Below are 23,309 nucleotides of genomic sequence, written 5' to 3'. Positions count from 1 at the left end.
TATCGCAGCAGCTAGTTTCCATCCTGCTCTAATGCCAGTTTAGCTCCAGAACGAGAACGTTTACGTAGTGAATATAACATCTTATGTAAATATTAAAGCTTAGTTGAGGATTCCTTTCCAAAGTTGTTAGCTTGCTAGGGGGCTTTAGCCAAGGATCTTATTTCTGCTAGGAAGCTGGTGTCTCTTCTGCATATACCGCCTATGGTACGGGATGAGAACAGTTGGTCTGTAGCTGAGTGAACCATTTCCTCCACCCTCGTCGACAGCAAATTTACATTTGTATGGCAGATGAGTGGGTGCCGCCTTCCATGGTGGATGGAGTGGGGGATGGGGAGGTTTTGCACAGGAATCTAAAACGAAGAAGCTGAAACAGAAAATTCACTGCTGAAGCATGATATGGTCTAAACCTTGGGGGTTTTAGGTGTTTTTTTCTTTTTTTCTATATTTCTTCTTCCTAGAATCAAGCCTCATAACGGAGTTTATTGTGGTTCAGAATGATTTCCTATTACAATTAATTGTTAATGCAGGGCTTTGCTCCAAAGGTCTTAGTTTCTCAAATTGCCTCTTGTAAATAGGCAGGAAATCCAGGAGCAATTCAGACAAGCTGTCAGGCGAGTTTCCTTTGGTTGACTGCCAAGTTTCTTTCTTTCTTTATTTATTTTAAAGTTACCTCATCAACATTCCTTGTTTTGGTTGTCTGTCAGTTTGTCTCAAAGGGATACGTTTATAAATCTCCAGATAAACATAGCTTGATCAGAAGAAGTAAATAAAAATCCCAAAATACTTAAGTTTCAGATTGGCAGTCAAACGATTGGCATTTTTTTTTTTTTTTTTTGCACAGGCAAAGGTTGCCAAAGATTTAAGAGAGATTCCATTGAAACTGTCAGCTGATAATCTTCTGGAAAGTGATCTTTCTTCACAGCAGGCAATATGTTATGCAAGGAAATGTTATATCTTTAAGGATTGCCACTACTTGATGTCCAGTTGTTCTTAGTTTTCATGATTCAAAACTTTTTCTTTGTGAAAAGTGTGGATTTTGAATCTCCATATGCTAAAGTAGGGAACTGTTGTTTCAATGGATCCTTGATAGTAAAACTGTACAGTAAAAAGCATTGTATAGATAACCAAAGAGCTGTGCTTATTGTGATCCGGTTTTGAATGCGAGTGCTCTTTGCATGGCAAGTGATCCATGAATGGATCTTGACTGGATCATCTCATTTATGTGCTGCTGACTTCCTCCACACCACATCTTCACATCATGGGGTCCAAGTTGTGTTGAGAGGATTTCTGGTTCTTCTACAGGAAGTATTAAATATCACAAGTGGCTTAATGCCTCACCTGCACAAGCTGTCAATTGTTGATGGTCTTAGACTTTGAGAGTTATGAGTTTATGGTGTGAAGATGTTGAGTTCACTTAAACTAGGAAGTACACAAAGCTTTAGTGCACAGTGTAATGATTTGATTGCCAGTACAGCCTTTCTGTTTTTGTTTTTATGGTAGTTGCAGGTTTCCATTCTGATATAATGGTACAGATCACAGAAGTTGGCAGGATGCAGTGACCTCAAAGGACTACAAAGTCACAAAAAAAAAATTGTTCTTAAGATTTTAGTTCTTAATCAACTGCGTGAAACATTTTCCAGAGTATTGAGTGAATGCTGAAGTATCCTCTAGTTTCAATTATAGTTTAGATGGTTTAGAAGGTATTTTATGTTCAACACAGTACAACAAACTGAACACTACTAAAATGTGTTGTAAGTCTGTACAGAATCTTCAGTGTGCACATGTATGTACACACACTAATATATTAGATACAGACTCCTCTCTTAATTATCTCCCTTCTTTGTAGTTTCTTTGGTGGTTAGAGGATGTGAGTAATAGGTTAATAGCTTCACAATTTCTGCTGCCACCCACCAGCTCAGACTGCTCAGGCCCTATCCAACCTGGCCTTGAATGTCACCAGGGATGGGCATCCACAGCTTCTCTGGCATAGAATGGCTATTCTGGGTTAGGCCGTTAGCTGTGTCTGACTGACACCTGCAATCAGCTGCTAAGGCAGAAGCCTTTCCCAGAATACTTGCAGCTATTTGTGGCTTTCAGTCTTAAGCATATTTTTCTGTTTTGAGAGTTCTTGGCAGATTCTTCAATGAATTTGTCCATAGGCTTTTAGGCGTGCTCATGTGAAGTTTTTTTTTGTGTGTTTCTTTATGGTACAATGTGGCTTTTGTGTGAAGCATTACCTACTTCTGTTTGTTTGGGAATGGCTGATAGCTTCATTTAATTCACCCTGGTATCGCAAGGTTGATAAGCTGCCCTTCTCTACTCATCAAGCTAGCCATTGCAGGAACACATTTACTGGAAGGTCAAGGCTCTTTCCATTTTTTGATATCTTCAAGTCAAGAATGAATAGCTTTTTCAGAGAATGCTGCAGCCAAACACTACTTATTCGGGGCTCTGTACAGAAGGTCACTGGAAAAAACTTATTTTCTGCTTATACAGAAAGTCACATGATGTCCATTTCAGACTAGTAGAAAATAATGGTGTGTATGTTTTTTTTTAAGCCCTTTTTTTCTTACTTAGTTGAAAAAGTGCTGAAAATTAAGCCTTTGGCACAGCTATGCCTTTCCTTCCTGAAGTACAGCAGGGAAATATAAGCACATCTGTTTTATACAGTTTCTCTAAGAATGTAAATTGTCCTATGTGGACTTCTTGTTGTCTTTTTTCAGTTGTGCCCTACTTAAGACTTCAGAGGGAAGCAAGGAGGCTCTGCTCTGGAATTGGTTTGATTATATCCAAGCGATCCTGGTGCTCTACTGCCTTTACTCTTCATCTTCTTTCCTTATTACTTGAAAAGCACCATTCTTCCCCGGGTTTCAGTTAGTGTGATAGAGAAAGGAAGCACTGAGTCAGGAGCTTGTCAAACATTGTTCACCAATAATTTTAGAAAGGCAGGCAAAAAGAGAGAGGCTAATTTTTTTCCTCAGGTAGAGCTGAATGCTAAATAGATAGTTGAATTGTTAGAGGATTGGAAGATGATGCGAGTCCTCTCTTCCGATAAGCGGATATTTGATTGGACCCTTTATAAATTGTGGCTGCAACTGAAAACCATTGGAGAAATTTGTTGTATCATTTCTGTAATTGATAACATTCTATTCTATGTGCTTTGGTTTCTTTAATATCCTTTGGTAATGCTTATCTTAGTGAAATCTTTTCTACAAATATATTTTCATCTTTGATTGGAGACACATCTGCAGATCTCTTAATATGTTTGAATGTCAAAGGATGGCACTGAATGTCCTCTCCCACTCTTTTTCATGATTGCTTCTGTAGGTTTTTTTTTTAATCCACTCTTCCACTTCTTTTGATAACTGTTAATAGTTAAAGAGGAGGGAAATAAAAGGCAGTCACCACATTTGTTTTTTTTTTTTCGTGGAGGTTTTTGATCTGCCATTTCAGTCAGAAATGTTTGCTCTGAGGAAGGGAAGGGGAGAAGGAAGCTGGAGCAGAAACCATGCCTGCTTCTGTGCAGCAGCTCTGATTGGGATCCCTGCCGCAGGAGCTGGGAAGTGTGGCAGGCAGCCAACTCGAAAGCATTCTCCCCAAGAAACCCTGAAACTTGGAAGAGAACAGATGATTCTCATGGTATTTTGAGACTTGTGCCAGCCTCAATCAATTATCAGTCACTTGTGAAGACATTCTGAGAATTGGCAATGCCTGAGTATTAAGGTAAATAATCCAGGAAGGATTAGATATATATGTGCTAATCAGAATTGTAGAAATAATTGGAACCTATTTATATCAGATATAGCTCTATCTATATAATGGAACTGTAAATGTACCCTATTGTGTTATCAGGCTTACAGCATTTGATTTAACGGTTGATTTGGGAAGAAAATACCATGTGAAAGGTATTGTGTAATTGTTTGGATTGCTTGGTTCCCCTCCCAGTATATTTTATTTAGTGCAGGTGGCCTCAGTCAAGAAGGAAAATCAATGATCCAGCTAATCTAATGGTCTACCATAAATACTCATAAAATATATTACAGACTAAACATAAGCAGCAAAATGTGTGTAATATAGGTGACCGTGCATGCCAAAATATTTTATTTCTGTGAGATTTGTTGTGAAAATAGAATCTATTTGGCACTAATTTCTGGTAAGTGCCATCATAGTTCTAGGATTAGTTCTCCAGAGAAGCTTATTTGATGGTAAAATGCAGGAAGTAACACTGAAATCACTCAAATATTATCACAGTCGAGAAATAGGATCATCTTAGGTTTCCATCTGCTTTTCTTCAGAGCTTTAGCAGCGTTTTTTCTGCTGCTGTTCTTCCCGATGCCACGTTCTCAAGTTCGCATGCAGAGCTCTGTGTCTGGCACGGCGCTTCCCGCTTGGATTTGCAAAAGCAGATCCTGTGCCTTTAAAAGCAAGTGGCTCACCGAGTTGTTTGCAGCGCAGCTTTTTATCCCATACAGCATACTCCATGCAAATGAGCTCCCGCTCAGCCCTGCGTGGCTGCCTGCCCTGCTGGGGAGCTCACAAAGGCTCCGCAGACCTCATTCAGCATTCGCCTGTTTAAAACGGCAGATGGAAGGAGGTATCGGCAAGATGAGGATTTATTAGCTGCTCATAATAAAAGACCACACTGGCTCTGCAGAGGATCAGAGAAAGCCTGGTGAATGGGATTGAGTTGTATCTGCTTTCAGCTGACTTTACAATGATGTGTTCAGCTCATGTGACTCGGTCACTTAACTTGAAGATCAGCTAAAGATTTCCATGTAAATATCTACTCCGTTAAGCACCAGCAACCTGTGTGCTTTTATGGAGACTTTCTTTGGTTTGCAGCTGTCATAACTGTGGGAACAGGAGCGTTTCATCGGCCGTGCTCGGCAGCCGCTGCTCCGGGTGCATTGTTGGTGCGTTTGCTGAAATCCCCTCATAAGCACAGCTCTCCGTGAAGTTGGATTTCTTGTGTATGCCTAGTGAAATCCTGCAGAGGCTGAAGTTGGGCTTCTTTTAAATACAGTGTTTATATTCAGAAGCTATAAATAGGCTCTTCTGAAGCTTTTATCTGGTGATGAAATCTGTTGCTTTAGCTTTCCGCTAAGAAATTGTAGGTCACTGCGGTGGTTGGCGATATTTGCAGTATTCCCTTTTTTCCCTCCCTAGCAGAGGAAGGACAGGCAGAGCACAAAGGTTCCGTGAGATGCTCAGCGATTGGGATGAACGTAACTAGATCTTTATGTTTATTCCAAGGCTGTTTGCTATAGCCAGAGCTGTTAGCACTGTTTATTTTCCAACGCAGCTCCTGTTTTAAAACACAACTGTGGATAACGTACAGCAAAGGGGAAAGCTTCTTTTGACCTTGCTGGAGTTGTCTGTGAGAAGATACAGGCAAACAAACTGCAGGATAGGCTGCAGATTTCTCAGCTGTGAGGGCTGCCTTTCGTTTTTTTTTTTTGCCTTTCCGCCATGGATGATGAAGAGGGAAGGGTTTGTTAAGCCAGCTCTGTCAGCGATGAATGAATTCTTACACGTTCAGAACTTGCAACATGTGTTCCTGACCCCTCAGCACTAAGAGTGGCAAGATCTCAGCAAGGAGCTCAAGAATGTGCCGTGCCTGCTGCATGTGAGGAGGAGAGCAGCATACCTCTGAGATAGCAGAAACAAAAGAGTGTATGATGGTATCTGACATTGGCTTTGTTGTACAAAGGAGTAGAGGAATTTTTCAGAATTAGGAGAAATAAATGTTTTATTGTTTCATTGTGATTTTTTTCTAATTTTAGGTAGTGCTGTTCCCTCTGTCCACAGAATTGATTTTTAGTTGAGTGTAAGCATGTGTTTTTTTTTTTTTGAAGGAAATGTGACCTGGATTTTGTGAGCTTATTATTATCGGTAACTGAAGGCAGCTGTTGTAGTTTGCTGATCCCTTATGTAGCTGAAGTACATGGAAAGAAAGCAGAAATAAGTGTGTGGGGGATCTGAATTAAATTTCACTCTTTGGCCTTACGTGGAGTCGTGGATTGTTGTATATTTCTGGATAGTTGTGTATGTGAGGAGAAAGAGACATCCAACCTTGAAAAGACTTAGGAGAAGTCATACAGATTTTTTCCCAGTGTGACCTGCTAAATCTGTCACAAAAGAGGCAGGCAAAATGACATACAAATAGTCAGAGACCCTGGCTGCGGTTCTTCATGACAGGCAAGTGAAAGACCACGTCCTATTTTTAGAGAATGGATGGAGGAGGGGCAGAGGGGGAGAAAAAGTTTGAAAATAATGGACTTCTTTAACAGTCAGGGAGCAAAGCTGGCCAGCAGCAAGGGAGTCAGCGCCGTCAGGATATGGATGACTCAAGTATTCTGCGGAGGAGAGGGCTGCAGGTAAGTGCGACTTCTCTCTGCGTTGTCCTGCTGCCTGCAATGTCAGCATTCTCAGAAATGATGACGGTCTTTCAGAGTAAATCAAGTCGAATGAGTATGTAAACAGTGCTAGAATTTAAGCTTTCTTGTTTTTAACTAGTACGCATATGCTCAGAAGTAAGACTTTGCGTGAAGTAATAAAATACATTTTGTTAACTTCTCGCTTTAAATTTGTCTTATAAGCTGCTAGGCTTACCTCATATTTGAAACTCAGGTTTTGCAAATGTTTCTAAAGCCTGCAGGATGACTTTTCTGACTTGCCTCAGAGTAGCCATTTTAGCTAAGCCTTATTTAGAAATTAAGTGAGAAAGCAGATTTTTTTTGGTCTGTGTTAGAGCTATGCTTATTTATTACTTCAAACACATAGTAATCCGAAGATGAGTGCAGTGCTACAGAAATGCACTTCTTCAATATGAGTAATATTTATATTTTTTCAACAACTCATGTCGACACAGATTCTCCTGCGTTTTGTTTTAAGCTTTGTTTGGCATACCAGTGAAGTTTTATGAAATTGCAGTGCTGTGACAAATATGGTAATCTGTGTCAGTGTCAATGGGATGTGACAGCGGAGCAGACTCTTCCCGAGTAAAACAGCTGGAAGTGAGAGAGCTCCCAAATCTGGTGTGAACTGGAAATGGAATTGATTTTTGCTTGAAAGCACCGTATTCCTTTTTTTTGCATTGTAATGTGATATAGCCTATTACATACATGCTAGCATAAATAATTGTTTATAGACTGTGACGCTTGCCTATTAAACAATAAACAAAACAGCTGACAAGCACAGTTAATTTCACTTCCTTTGAGGAAAGTGTATTCACCATTTTGAAACGCTGCCATTCATAGTTTAGGGATGCTTTAAGGTAATCAGGGTGTTACTGTTGCGTTGTCTGAATGTGCTTTGTCTCACCTTTTTAGTAACTGTATGTTTTGATTCTTTTTCCATGTGCTGTCTTATTAATATTTCTGAAATTTAATTTGACATAATATGCTGCATTGATCACAGTGCAGCTGTAATGTGCCAGTTTGTTTGTTCACCGTAAAATGTGTTGTATTCCATTTTCCTTTAACTGAAGTATATAGGATTAAGACTTTTATTTCCAGTGATTATATGTTAACTACCCAGGTCTTAACTAAGAAAATTGTTTCTGACCAGAGAAGATCTAAATGATTCCCCAAATGCTGATTGTTCAGAGCCCAGAATGTCAACCGAGAATATCTGAGATGTTGCATCTGTGGCCTGTGGGGGTGTGGTTCTTTTATTTTTAGTAGGAAAAATTATAGCAAAATATTTCACGATTTCCATAATAATAAATGCTATCTCAGCAATTGGTTCCGTTCTGGAAATAAGCAAAAAAAAGTTTGTTCTACTATGTATGTTCTTTGCTTTTGTTCTTTGCTATATGATATCACAAATTTGGGATGTTCATTATATAAATATCACATCTATTTTGACAGTGTAGATGGAGGTCTAACTGGAGAATAACAATAATTGCAGTGGTAAGGATTTCACTCAAGAAATCTTACAGTTTTGAAACACAGTGAGGAACACTTTAAAATAAATCTGTTAAGTATTTTCTGGAAAGCCAGGGCAGCTTGTTACGCTCCTGGAGCAAACTGCCACGTCAGGGCTGTCCCTGCAGTTACTTCAGTGATCAGCAATAAGCCTAGAACTGTGACCCCTGTATTTTGCAAGTTTAATGAAGAATTTGAGTTCATGTGCCATTCCTGTATTTCTCTGCCTCTCTGACAGAACAGAGGCCCACCTTTCCTAAGATTCCAGTAACCCAAACTGTTTCCTCTATTGCTCTTGAAGATGTTATTTTGCTTTTGAGCTGGAAATGAACATGGCAGGTACTGGGAAGAGAATACTGCCGTTACACTTGAGATCCCCGTGACTTCTGTGGAATGTCTCATGCTAAAAGTGCTTGTAGTGATGTTTAGCTTTTCCTGCTGTCAGCCCCTTCAAGCGTGTGGTTGAGGTTAAGCCTTTGTACAGTCAAGGAAGAAGAGATAAAAGTTAGTTCAGTGCATTCTTATGCTAGACAGATTTGGCACGCTAGCACCTCATAGGCAAAAACAATCATCATAATAATACTGAGGAATAAGAGTATTGCAGTGGTTTTCATCCTACATCAGTGATCTTAAAAGTTTCACAAAGAAGCTTCTAAAAAAGTAATTGAAAAAAATAAATCCCATCACTAATATGGATAAGGAAAAGGAAAAAAAAATCCTTGTGTCAGTAGATCTTAAAACATTTAATGTGATGAATACCAGGTGAGGCACGCTGGAACCTGAGCAGTTTATCCTTGTAAGGTGTGACTGATGGGGAAATGGTGCTCTTCCTCTGTGAAACTCATGAGGGTGCTCCAGGTGAGCACTGCTCAGCAGTGTGAGGCTGGAGGAGCTCAAACCTCTGCCAGTGACAGCAAAAGATGTACGGGGATTGAAAACATGTTTCCCTGGTTTAACATGTGTGCCTTGGTGGAATTTGTTGATTTTAGTTGCCTTCGGTATTCACTGTCTAGATGGGCTGTTGTGTCTGTATGTGCTTGGGTAGGTATGTGGAAATGGCATGTGTCTATGCAGGCATAATTCACAGCTCCACCAAGAGTGCTCAGGGGGTTGAGACAATATGCTTGTAGGACAGCAGGTAGTAAGGCAGGTGTGCAAGCTTGAGATTAAGTTAATGATGGATTTATTTTCTCTGCATCTTGGAGTGCTGATGTGTTCTTAGAAGAAACTGGCTCAGCAGAGTGACTACTGGAAATATTCCCTGGGAAAAATTAGGAAGGCAACACATTTTAGTTTTTTGGGAGTCTGTGTGCTGGTGGTTTGGTGTTAAAAAGCCACTGATGAAAACAAATGACTTCCCCATTTCAGTCTGGGTGTTGATGGCTTTTGAAATGAACATCCCAGACTAAATTGGGCCCTCTAATCCAATGGCTGCACTCCGAGCTCTTCTAATTCCAAAGCGAGATCGGGTTACTCAAGGTCTTGTTAAGACTGGTTTGGAGTATTTCTAGGGATGGAGAATTTGCAGCTTTTCTTGGCACCTGTTCTGGTACTTACCCACTTGCACTGTGAAAAATCTCCTTTCCTTTATATTTAGTTGATAGAGAGGAATGTGTTCCTCAGCCTGCTGATAGTATTTCACATAGAAATTGACTTCTGAAGATTAATGGAAAGGAACAAATGAATTATTTTCACTGGAACTGTTTTCTGTCTTATCTCAATAACCTGAGATTTGTTATTTTAAAACTGATTGGACTTAGGCTCACACTGACCTGGTTTCCCTGAGATGTCAGTGTTTCAGGGGTTTTGTTCTTTTTTGTTTTCATATCTTCCTGCCCACTGGACATCTTAGTTGGAGGACTCCTGCTTATTGTTGTTGCTGTTTCAATCTTCTGCCTCTTTCTAGTTGCTTTCTGCAACTGAGTCCTCAGCCTAAATACGATGAAACACCTCTTTTGTGTGTTGTTCCTGCTGATTAACAAAAGCAAACAGACTTTTTGTTTTCCTTTTCTCTGTCACCACTGAGAGCACTGTTCAGGAGCCTGCAATCTGAACAAGCAGGTGCCTTTCCTGTCTCCCAGCTCTTTGTTCAAATCAATAGAAATTTCTAATTAGGCTGTTACTCTTTTTCACTAGTGTTTCTGAAGTTTCTCTCACTTTGTTCTGTGTGTCTGTTCCTTTCTCATTTTCAGTGGTTACCTGTTCAAGGACCTGGGGTGCATGACTTTCACGGTTCCCTTGTGTTCTCTCACAGGCAGCTTATTCTTTTCAAATCCAGTTCTTTTTTGCCCTGTTACAGTAAGGCATTAGCTGTCACCACCTCATCCAGTTCTCTAGCAAATGTATATGTACTTTTTCCTCGTACTTCTTGTTACTTCTGTTACCTGAGATTTTGACACTTGAGATCACTGCTGTGTACTTTGTCTTTTCTTGGGAGCCCTCCTCTGCTGTGATCCTTGCAGTAAATATCCTTCTAGTGGTGTAAGCAAATAACCTAAAGAGGCAGCAATTGTTCCTATAGGCTAAATCAGTATATTTGTGTGACCTGTGTCCACTGCCTTCCTTGTTTGTTCAGTCTGTCTTGAGTGCATTCTGTTTGGTCTCAAAGAGTGTGTGCTGACTGCTCCTAAAAATAAAAAAAAAAAATAAAAAATAAAAAAAATTAATAAAAATAGCGAATTAATGGAAATGAAGATCCAGGAGGAACAGATCAGATTTTCCTGGGGTGTACTTGTATGTATGCATATACACAAACGTACTGTGCACACAGTTTGATGTAGCTGTGCAGTGGCATTGACAGAAGACCAAGAAAGCACTTCTGATAATGGAATGTTCTTTTAATTTGTAAACTTCCATTTTGGTTAATGAACTTGGGCTGTTGGCATAAGTTACTCCATAGGGACAAGTGGTAACGCAGGTGTGGAGCTGCTTCTACTGAATTGGGCAGAGGTCTATGTGTGTTGTTTTATATTTTTTTAATGTGTCATAATGTAAATTGCATCATGAAAATAGCTACAAATGTTTGACGCTATCTGGGTTTCTTGTTAGTCATTTGTGTAGGGAAATAATGGGGAGAAATCAACACACAAGTGAGAAGCAGCAGTACCCTTTAGTGTCCCTGTGGAAATTAGCTTGTATTTTGGATGTTGTCTCACAGTAAAAATTAGCAGGTGAATTGCTTTACTATAGCTGCTGTATGTTTGCTTTACTCTTCTCACACATGCAGGAAATTAGAGTTTCTGTCCTAAAGATCCTTACTTCTCAGTGAAAATAAGGAAAGCAGTGGAGAGATTGGTGTGTCAAATTTCAGACACTTGTCATATACGTTATTTGCATCATGTGTGGTACTTGAGCAGTGTTCAAATGTGGTTGGACACTCATCATCAACGTTCTCTACATCAGTGTTTCCCTACATAGTGCTGAAATTTGGGTTAAGTTCCAAATATTTAAACTACTTTGCAGGACTGGCTTTGTTACTGGCTTCAGTGCAGATGTGAAACACAAAGCACATCGCATTTCTTGAATGTGTTTATCTTGGCTTGTGTTTTCCTCTACACAGCACATTTGGCTAAAATAGAACTAAAAGTAAAACCAGCAAAGGGATCTTTTTCATTCTGAAGATAAATCCTTAATGTTTTCTTCACAGAGAGTAAAAATTGGACATGGAGGAGGTCTGGGGAAAGCAGACTACAGATTCACAGGCTGCTAGTGTTCCCTGTCACGAGCAACTTGTGACTGAATTCACTCTGTGGAAATGAGCTGTGAAGTTCTGTCCCTCAGGTCTATTGTAGCGGTGTGCATGGTGCCGTACGTTACACCGTATGTAAACTACATCATCGTAGGACTGAGGGCTGATGGCTGGCAAGAAGCATCACTGCTTTTGGTGGTATCTGTCTGGCACAAGCTGGAACACTGCCTGGTTTTTGCAGACCTGCAGTTTGTGGTCACTTTGCAGCAGGGCAGGAAATGGCACTGAGTTTGGGGAGCATGTGCTTCTGGCATCTGCTCCTAAGACAGAAAATGTACCAAGGAGAAAATGTGAAAGCTTGTCAGAATAAAAAGTCCTTGAGATATGGGTGAGGATAAAAGGTTAAATGGTTTGCTCAGACGGAAAAGATACTATTTAGCTGCTGTCTTCGGGGTATTGTTAAATTGGTCTGATAATTTGCTATAGTTATGCTTAAATAGCTGCTTTCAGTTTGTCAGCAAGGACTTCATGAATGCTTGTATAGCCGAACTAAAGTTTTTATTTTCTGCTTGTGTGAAAAGATAAAATGCCAGTAATTAATTCCTCTGCTTCAGGAAGAAAGGTTTTGTTAGCAGATGACTAGGAGAAAGAATGGCTGTATGCATGTGCATCTGACTACAAGCAGGAGCTGGACAAAGGAGTTCTCCCCAAAGATAAACAGTAAAATCTTTTTCCAACGTTTCATTGGCTTAAAGGCATCTTGTTGGTGAACTTCCTCATTGCCGTGGTATTTTTGCTGCTGCTGACAGTCACAGGGATTGCCGTGTGGAGCGTGGCTTTTGTTTCCTTTCCTGGCCGTTAGCTGCAGGGTGCTTTACTTGGGTTAATATCACTTCTTTTTGTTCTTGCTTCGAAATCCCAAACCTTTACAAATCAGAACAAAACAAACCTGTTCTCCAATCTAGTAGCATAATGTGCTGCTGCTGCTGTGGTGTTTTGTCTGCTTATCTTTATTAGTCTTCATTGCTTACACAGACCCATTTACCTCTTTAATGAGAAGCTATGTCCTGCAGCGAGGCAGCACGGATTTTGCTTCCAGGCTTATGTCATCAGGCTGGAAGTTGAAATTGGTAAAAGCACTTTTTGTTATTTTCCTGTCAGTTCTGCTGCTGATGGTTGCCTCTTCAGTTTCTGTAACATGCTGAAGGGCAGCAGTTGCTGTAGAACCCCTAGTAAAATATGCCAAGTGAAAATCTAACTCTGAAAAGCTATCAGGATTGACTGGGGGCAGGCAGTAGCCTTGTATTTTCAAGGAATAATGATGAAATACCTTTGCATTTTGAATACTTTTAAATCCTGGCTACTAGACAAATAAATGCTGAAAGTACATGATGAGTTGTGATGTTTTAATAACACCTTGGAAATGCTATCTTAAATGTCAGGAGGCATTTACTGCCAGCTGTAAATACGTGGCAGTATTTCCTGTATGATTTAGTTGCTGTTCCTATTGTACTTCAAATTGCTTTACGTAAGCTGTTAATATTTATGGGACTTCTTTGTGAGTCGGTGGGACTTTGACATTTCTGGGAGCAGGACTGGATAAGCTTTTGAAGGTTGCTTTGTTTTTAAGTACTTAGAAATTATTATAAAAAATATGGAGTAACTGATAGATGCCAAAATGGCTGTGCAAAATGCCTAAATGGTGATATTTAGTTGTGTTATTCTCTGAAGTATACGACACTGAATCTTCAATTTGGGTTTATTCTGAAGAGTAGCATCTCCTAATGTTTCTGATGCACGTGCTTGGCACCACAGGGGGAGGTGGAAGGCATCTGGACTGCTGCATTCAGCAGCTTCATGAGGAGCAATCTGTGCCCACCAGAGCACTGCGAGTGCAGCTGTGGTGCTCCTAACTCTGAGGCAGTTCAGGTATTCCTCTTGGTTGGTGTTTGGCTGTCTGGATATCCTCTGAGTTGTCAGTTCTGTGAGGCCTTTTTGCTTACAGGAACAAGCTGTTGAAGGATTACGTACTCCTTCAGGAATCAGAGATGAGGTTGGCGTTGGTGGACCTACTAAAACCTTGCTGACTGTGAGAGGTCACGTTTCACCTTGTTTAACTTAATTATCAAGTGGGTAAATAGTGTAACTTAATTGCTACATGAAAAGAAAAATACACAAAATTCAAGTGTGTGGAAATGATTTATTTCACTAAGTTTAGAAATAGACATTTTCACTTATTTGTATTTTGTGAGAAAGTTGTATTTGTACTGCAGACAATGCAGTGCAGACTTCCTTAACAGGGGCATATGAGCTTTGAAATCACCTTCTCTTTTTGTGAAACAAAGTGTTTTTTATAGTTTTGTGATTCAGAGTTTAAAAAATGACTGGTACGTTTCAGCAGCTATTTATTTGAGTTTTAGGAAACTGGTATTAGAATATCACAAAGCTAATTTCAGCCTGAGGTTAACTGTTGTATACTATATCATATTTATAAATGGCGATTTATGTAACTGTTTCTGTGTGAGTAAACTTTGAAGTTTCTCTTGTTGCTCTAAGGATCAACAATGTTATCCAGTGAAGAAATATTGTTTCAGGTTTTGATGGCCTGTGTTCTAACACTGTCTCGCTGTCCTCGTCAATAAAACTGCTGCTGTGGGCAGTTATGTGTGGAAGGTAATGAAGTCCATTCTTCCCCACATCCCGAAGTGCTTCTGTCTGCTGTGGGTGTTTGAGTGGAGCATTCTGCTGCAGGTTTATTTCATAATGTAGTGAATAAATAGTTCAATTCCTCCGCCTTCCTTCCACTTTTAGCAGTAGTCATTTAAGGATTCTTTTTTTCTTTTTCTTTATTAAGAACTGATTGCAATTATTTATTTGTTCTTATTTGTCTTTGGAGATCTGTCATTAAAATGGGGGCTTTGGAAGCAGCATTTTTCCTACAAATGCTGACAAAGACTTTTCTGGATGGAAAGTGCTTCAACTTTGTGGTTTGTTTTTTTTTTTACTTATCTTTGGTCAAATCTATAAATGGCTCATTTTGCTAATGGCAGTGCTCTTTTAAAATCAGATTGTTTTAGCACAACAGATGCTTTTGTAGCCAGAGATTTCTCTTTCCAGAATGATCTTGGATACTATTATGATAAAATCACGTTTGGAATGAGGATGCATATAATTACTGCCTCTTGTATGGCATAGCTTAAACCTCATATAATTTCTTTTAGAGTCCTTTCATCGAAATAAGAACGTATTAATTGACTTTGACATTTATCACTTGTTTTATATCAGCATAGGCTAATAAATGTCACTCGTATTGGCAGCCAAAAAAATGCAATGGTATCAGATGTCATTGAGGTAGGTTAGTGCAGTCTAGGCAAAAGGTCCTTTCTCTTCCATTTGTCCCATGATCCGTGGCTCCCACAGCCTGGGTCTGACTCTGGGCTGTATGGTCTGAAATAGAACAAGCCAAGCCCCTCCTCTTCTTCCCAGCAAGCATGGGGGTACGCAGCCTGTTAGGAAGTATTTCCAACTTCGTGCTGTTGAGTGTTTATTTATTTATTTATTGGCTTTGAGGGTACATAGTGATCTCCTTCTCTATGAAAATGTAACTTAACTTTATTTTTCATAACTGTAGTAGTGAACAATTTGGCCAAAGTGGAAGAATGTGTACTGACTGGATGAGAGATTCCCCCCCCCCGGGGGTAATTTCTGGATACCTGTTAGGAGGGATTAGGATCTTAAACACCCAGAACAAATTTAAAGGCCAGAAGAATGGATTGTGGTCAGGTAAGGGCAAGAAAAAGGTTTGGCAGGACATAAACAGGAGTGTGAGTGGTTTTGCATTTCAGATTGATGTTGAGAATTATTCTCTCTAATGACTTCTAGTTATTAGCTATTTTTCTAGCTTTTGTCTTCTCTGCCTTTAAGTGTGAATGCCCTACACCTTCATGTTCTCCACCTGTTGATTCTTCTGGCTGTAGATTTCTGAGGGTCACATTTAACCTTGGTTGTTCCATAGCACTCTGTCTCTCAAAACATGTACTTATTAAATAACACCCCTAACCTGTGGTACTGAAGTGGGCAAATAAGAAAGTTCTCATTTTTTAACAACTGCATATGAGGGGAACAATTTTGCGGTGCTGATGACTGCTTGCTTGTAAATGTTAATAGTTTGACAGTGCTGAGCTGATATTTTTCTTCTAAAGTGGCTACCATGAAGAAAGCCCCTCAGGGATACGGGACTCCTGTGGAGTTTCAGAAGGCAATGTTGTGCTTGATTAAGTTTAGACAGATGATGGAGTGATGTAGTAAAATCATTTCTGTTAAGGCATAATATAACTTAGAATGCAATGCAGTACCATTGGGACTGATAAAAATGAAATACTAAAGAAAAACCATGCCCTTACATAGAGCTTTCAGCAGCAGATGCAATAGATGTAATTCAGTTGTGTGGTGCTGGAAACATAATATTGATTTACCATGAATCAAGAGAAATAGCTTGTACCTTGCCTGGTTGAATGGATTGCAGCAATCTTAGTGAAATGAGTTACCTAAAAATGGGATGGTATGAGAATTCCTTCTTTTTGATAGAGGTGGGAGATGGCTGTAGCTAGGTTAAAGCAAAATAAAATAAAAAATAAATAAAATCCTGAGATACTTCATGTGCGACTGCTGGGAATTGCTGACTTTCCCTGCACTTGAATTGTATTTAAAAAAAAAAAAATCTTCAAAGTTAGTTCTCCATAACCTGCCTAAAATTGAAGCAGTGGTTCAATAGGACAAGAGAGTTCCTTGCATTGTTTGCACAAACAACTTGATCTCATTGAGAAGCATCTGTGTATCACAATATAACTGGTTGGTTTTTTTTTTTCCCTGTTTAAAAAAAAAACAACAAAACTTAACATACTGTAAGTTCAATTGTATTATAACATTCTAGGAGATGAACTCTGTTACTGCAGGACATGCGACTGCTTTCTAGCTTTGACTTCTCTGAGACACAGTAATTGTCTTGCTCTTTACCAAGTAAGATACTGAATGAAATCATTACTGTTCCTTTATTGTGTTTTTTGAAGCTGCCATGATGCTGACAAACAGATTTACTCCCTTCACCTTACAACTAGAAACTGATAGGTTTTCTTAGTGTTTAAAAACTCGGGGTATGGCTTTTATTCTTCTTTAATCCTCAGGTGACCACGTTTCTGCCCGAAGTACAATTAATTTTAAATACTATTAATGTAGACATTGATACATTAAATACTACATTCTAGTGGAGGTATTGTTTGTTCTTGTAACCTTTTTTGTCCTGGTTCTCTCTGTGTGCTGGTCACTAGCATTGTGTAAAAGTTAGATGTCAAGAAATATATATAATTCTTTTTTCAGATTTATATATATATATATAGAGAGAGAGATTTATATATATATATTTATTTATATATATTTTACTCTTTTTTCAGATTTACAGAAGTTCTGCCACTGTAGGCAGAAAGCCTTTCTTGGGGGCTGTGTCTCCCTTCAGTAGTGTAAATCTAAGCCACAGTGTGCAGATGCAAGAGTTTTGCATGTGAGGTTGAACAGCATATCAAAATAGAGCCTCTTATATAACAAGGCTTGAAGAGAGCCTTGGTTCTTGTTTGTCCTATTGTCTGAAGTGCTAAGTAAGGCCTGCAATTCAGCGTTTAACAATAACTCCCTACTCTTCTTTCAGGAAGCGGGGCTTGATGAGAGGGCTGCCAAAGCGTTGACACAGGGTGCAGTGAGCAAATGAAGTCTGATCACTGGGGGAGAAGTGGTGTTTTAAATGGAACTGTTGCATATTTGTTTGTTCTCAGCTAGTCAGCTCAATTTCTCCCCGATATTCTTGATGAAAGACTGCTCCTAGGAGACAAATTTGAGAAAGCAATAAAATAAGTTGGTTAGGTATTTCAAGAGCCCCCCTGCTATCTTGAAGGGGGAAAAAGAAATAGGGCAAGATATTTAGCTCTAAAAATAAAAATAGGATCCCTTGGTATGTGAGCTGGGTTTCTGGATGTTAGGATTTTTTATGGAACTAATTGATTGGGCTCTATTTTATAATAGGAGAAAAAAATAAGCACCATTTGTTTTCATGAACCAAAAGCTGCCATACATATATTGTCATCTTGTGTGAAAGAAATGGTTACTTGGGGATACTTCTTCCCCATCCTTTCTATGTTGGAGCAGTAAATGCTCAAACAGGTGGAGATGCTGAGTCAGCTTTAGTAGTACTCTTGGGGAAAGAAATGGAATCCCTATGTAATGGCTGTGTAACAAGCAGGTTAAGGAATTGTGTTGTCCTGTATGAATACAGGAAAAAATAATCAGTAACTCTTGACTTTCCTAAATGTCAGCCGCCTCCTGTATTCTCTGCTGCTTTGCCTGGGATGTGTGTCAATTGTAAAAAAGGAAAAACAGAGTGCAACCTTTTCATTGGTGTAACAGTGATTGATAGTTGATGTTATGGCTAAAAATTGCTTTTAGACACAATATTTTGGAAGAATACAGAGCAGTACTGTGTATGGTTTTATTAGTCTCTTACAAATCTGCTTGTTTTTACCCTTTCTCACAGTCTTCTAACCAGGCAAACAGATGCACATATAAACATGATAACTTTTTAAATCAGTTTGAATTAACATTAATTTTGCTGTTGAATATTTATTTTCTTTTCCCTTCTGAATCATATGTTTGGGATATATCTTGTTCTGTAGTGCTTCACAGCAGCCAGAAGAGCACATAGAAACAGGAAATGAGAAATGATGCAAAGAATAAAGATACGTATAAATATATACTAAGCTGTAGCAGAAGATGCCTCTTAATTCCTTGAATGGAGTAAAGATTTTCCAAACAGAGCATAACTTAAAGGCTCCTGCTTGGAAAATGCAAAAAAGGGAGTCAGAGTAACTCTACAGATCATAAAATACAGTGGAGTGAAAGTAGAGTTGAACACTCACAGAACTGAACATGACATTGGCTTTTAAAGATTAAAATTTTAAATGAAATTCAGAGGCACTCTGTTTCAGTTAAAAATAATGAGGTAATAGAATAATATTGAAAATTATTTATACAAATTGAGAATATTGAAAAGGCAAAGGATTGTAACTTTAGGAACAGAAAGACCACCCGCTCACTCCCAACCCTGCTTCATCACCTTCCATTGTGCTATATGGTTAAAATTTGTTATCTGGATTTTTCTAGCAAAACCAACTGAAAATTGCTCCTCGTGTTTAATTAAAATGCAGAAGGTAAACCCAACTCAAGCAAAACATTAGCAGAATTGAAAATAAACATTCTGCCAGACCTTGGTTTTGGCGTATGTGACTCTTAACTGGAATATAGTGAACAATTCTAGTATACGTAGCATTAAGAAGTAGCTATGTGTTGGAAAGAGTGTTTTGGTATTGGTCAGATTATAGGAGGACTCTGATAAGCTGCAGAAGGTTTTGTTAGACTGGAAGATGGATCCTGAGAGCTGGGAGTCTGGTTCTAGATACTGTAAGGACTCAGAAGGACATTGAAGCACCATCTTGCAGTGCCATCACCTCTCATTCTCACACTGAAATGAGTTCTTTCTTGGGTCAATGGTAGGTAAACTGAGCAGTTTAAAATCCCAAATAAAGTATTTGACAGTTCTTATATTTATAAACTGAGCAAAAATCAAAGCAACAGTGTGGTATTTAGAGGTTATTCACCACTACCGCTGTGAAATGTGATGGATTAATGGATTGTTGCTCAATAAAAATGGGTGTAGAAATTAAATGCTCAACTGCTAAGATGAGGCAGCCTAAACCGTATGTATTTAAAGTCAATCAAGTTCTTGGGCAAAAGGTAGGAATTAAAAAGAATAGAAACTTCTAAATCGTTTTATTATTTTGTATGAGAGAAACACTGAAAGGGATTTACTCTAGAGATGTTTTTCTTGTCTTTTAATTGCTTCACCAGAAAGTTAAGGTTTGGTTAAATTTTGCTTCTCATTTTAAAATCCATGTTTGGGTCTTTAAAATGCTTCTGTGGGCTGGCTATATTTGCATTATCGTTTTACCTTCCAAGATAATTTATAAATTGGCTTCAAATGCATATTGTGGAGGAAAGGTTGCAATGAAAGTTGAAGCTGATCATATGGATATACTGTCTTCTGAACGTTTCTGGAAGCAAATCTTATTTTACTGCTTTAATATGTTTGAAGTCCAAATTAATCTTACACTTAGATTAGCATTACTGGGATGTGATAATGGATTAAGTACTGATCTTTCTTGCCCCCTGTTTCATCAGCTGCTTTCTTCTGCAGGAGTGGTAATTGCTTTGGAATGGAAATCTTCAAATACTATTTTAGCTGATAAAGGTTTGTGCAATATCCATGCAGATACTCTTTTCAATTCAAAAGGATTTTTCTACTATTTATTTTGACATATGTTAAATAGCGTAAGAGAGCTCAGAATGTGAATTATAATTCCTTGAAGAACTTGTGTAATAGCTATTTGAGTAGAAATATAAAATCATAGCACGGAGCTCAGCTCGTGAAAATTTTAAACTAAAAATATGATCATCGAGCAAGCACTAGAACATTTATCATATAAAGCACCACGGGGCTGACTATAAACAAAGTAAAACTATCACAAGGAATCATTATCCAGTATTAGATTGAGATGAAAAATACAAACATTAATACTAATTAGAAGAAAAGTGCTAATGTCACTAATGTGAGGTCTTCTATTTCTGATTCAGGTAAAAATTCATCTGTACTATTTTGATCTGGAAGATGAAAGACATAGCTGCAAATCTGATGGAATTGCAACCTGAGAACAAATAGAAACAGAAATCAGCTTTCAACATAGATGAATTCACCAGAGCAGGAGAGTGTTAACAAAGTTAACTACTATAATGTAAGGAAGGCTTGCAGAAGATGTGTAGCTGTGCATCTGGCCAGCTCCTGCCTCTGAACTGGGAGGCTGCTTTGTTTCCTGTCCTTACCTGATCGTTGCAATAGTTTGACTGCAGCCTCAATCACAGAGACAAGAAATTTTGGGAATTGAGAAGTAAGACTTATTCTTCAACGACCATCTTAAGGCAACGTAAACAAGTGCATTGCAATTTGTAAGGGCAGCCAGTATTCCCTTGGTTTTATGATGGTAACTTTGACTTGCCCATAAAGGATTAGAACTTAACTGGCAGCAAAATATTAAGTAAGAATGCTAGCTAACCACAATTCTAACAGAAGACAAAAGTGGGAAATACTGTTAACCGACAATATCAATTTACAAGAAATTATTTTAAGTGCGTGGTTACCTTCTGATGTGTGATGCATAACAAGCTGATAGTAAAAGAACAGCCAAATACTGTATAGACTCATGGTCCCCTGTTGGCAAACAACATAGAATTTTTTCCAATTCATACAAAGCTTTGATTTTTAAGAGCGATACAAGGTACTGATTCATTGAAAATACATCCAACAGTCAGTGTTAGGTGGTTGGAGGTGATCCTTTCTCAGTTTACAAAGCTTGTATCTTCAGAACTGAGCTGATCATGAGTGATCTGTCACTCTCTTCTCATTGCATTATTAATGGTAGAGATTAATCAACCAGTGTGTTTCCAAAGTCTCTATCATAAATATGCAATGAGGATTAATAATAACCAAGTTAAAATTAAGTATTTTCATTAATCGACATAAAGGTGTTAATTCTTTTTTCTTTTTAATAGCGAAAGCCTTGTAGTTTAGAGATGCACAACCCATTAATTAACCACTAACAGTAATAGCCAGTAGAATTAGAGGCAGATTAAAAAACAATAATAACCTTTGGATTTTTGGTAGGCTCTTTCTTCTCCTGGAAATAAATCCTGATCCACAGCATTTTCTCCAGCAGTTTGATTCCTAGTCTTGGAGCACATCCATTTGTAAAGATGTGGTGCTCTACCTCCATCCATCCTGAATGACACATTCGTGGCTTAAGAAGTATTTCAGCTGGGACCTCAGTGTGTCAGCAGCAGGCAGATCCTCCTGTAGTCTTCACTTGCTGAAATCTGGAGCTGGTACTTGTGCAGCTTCTCTCTCGTAAGATAACTTGTAGTGTATTAAGAGCAGTGCTAAAGCCAAAAAGGTACCAAACTAGAGAGGGTTCACTGATGATGAGCCACAGAGCAAACAACAAAGTGTCCCCACAGAAAATGGCAGTGGCAGCCGTAAAATCAGATAATAAAGTGATCCTACCATGAGGGCAAAAAAGAAAAAAATAATTAATCCCCCCCAGAGAATCAAACTGAACAGAAAACAAAAAATAAATAGGCTTAGTGCAGAGAAACACAGGCATATAGCAGCAGCCATGTTGCCACTGAAATATCCTGTCCTTAAGCAGATTAGGAAAATTCCTCTCGTGCTAAGCTTTAGCAATTTGCCTGCTAAATATATTGCAGGCTGGGTTTGAATGCCTCCATACATTACATGTCTAGTAAATGCATCCCAAAAAACCTGTGGCTTTTAAACTTTTTGTTATCCGAAGAAAGAAGTCTGTTGTAAAAGTAGATGTGTTTCAAATACAGGAATCTGTGCTTTCTTAGTGCATGGGAACAAGATTTGCTCTTCTGTTTTCTTTGAAGCTTTGATATGTCCACATTAAAATGTGTGAATTTTCCATGAATTTGTAGGAAATGAAATTTCTTTGTATGCATGTGGCATGTGTATTGATAGAGATTGTGTATGGTTTGTACAGGCACAAGTGGATTAATGTGTACACACTGTCCAGTTGGATATCTTTAGGATCACAGGGAACATGGATGCTTCATAATCTGTGTTGGAATAGTTTCAGAAATGCAGTCACCTGGAAATTAGAAACTTTATCTTGGGATTTAAGCACAATAGCACTATCTCAGCTAGAAACCTAGGATGTGTCTGTGTGAATGGCATGGCTGGGACCAGGCATGGCATCATAACAGCTGATATGTTTCTGACTGAGCTAATGGCATTATAGTAATTTCCATATTAAGTTCCATCCTGTCCTCAGTGCTGCCTACCAACTTGTTTGCTTTCTTTCCAGCCTCCAGCTGTACACTATCTGTTGTGAACTGTTTACGCTTCTTTCCTTTTGGAAATTAGTGTCAGTTTGGGTTAATTTAGGCGTACGAGCACTTAGTGATGTATGTATCAGTTCTGGCGTTGTGCTGACTACTCACCTAATGGATTCCTCATGTTTTTAGGGATGTTTGCTCTTGTGCAGTATATACTAATGTACTATGTGCTGGAATTAATGGTAAACACTTAAGTCTCTCATCTAGCATTTTGCTGTAATCAAATCAATTGTTTACCTGTAATCTGCATTTTTTAAAACTTAACGAGACATGTCTTGCACACTGAAAACATCACTCAGCTTTCTGTATGAGTATGAAGGATGCTGAGAGAGTGCTTAGCCTGCTCAGGAACACAAGAGTTGGATAAATTCTATAATTCATACAGTGAACAGGTGAACCAACAAAAAGTGAGGATTTTAATAGGTTTCACTTATTTCTAACGTGATTAATGAAAGCAGCATAGATTAGGAAGAGGTGGCTCTTATTCATAGAATCATCCTTGGTGAAAAAGACCCTTCAAGATTGAGTCCAACCATCAGCCTGGCTGAGTCTCACCACTAACCCACGAATACCTGTACGAATGTTTGGAAATATTACTTTATTTTTGTCAGTCACTGGCTTCATTA

General features: G+C 38.7%; 1 protein-coding gene across 9 annotated transcripts in view; it reads left to right on the top strand.

The window, feature by feature from the left end:
• MAST2 (microtubule associated serine/threonine kinase 2) overlaps window positions 1-23,309 on the top strand; it is a 161,103-nt gene that overhangs the window by 33,865 nt on the left and 103,929 nt on the right. For 4 of the 9 annotated variants that reach the window (XM_065739495.1, XM_065739471.1, XM_065739463.1 and 1 more), the window contains exon 4: window positions 6,291-6,377. The exons of 4 other annotated variants lie outside the window; for them this stretch is intronic. In XM_065739495.1, the coding sequence (XP_065595567.1) occupies window positions 6,291-6,377 (87 nt within the window). Of the gene's footprint in view, window positions 1-3,708; window positions 3,724-6,290; window positions 6,378-23,309 lie in introns of those variants that run through there. One more of the 9 variants, XM_065739520.1, reaches the window with a different exon arrangement.

This window comes from Cyrtonyx montezumae, unplaced genomic scaffold (assembly GCF_038088225.1).
Source record: "Cyrtonyx montezumae isolate F1298 unplaced genomic scaffold, pur_monq_1.0 scaffold_1, whole genome shotgun sequence".
Taxonomy (NCBI): Eukaryota; Metazoa; Chordata; class Aves; order Galliformes; family Odontophoridae; genus Cyrtonyx; species Cyrtonyx montezumae.
This window is presented reverse-complemented; position numbering and strand designations above follow the sequence as displayed.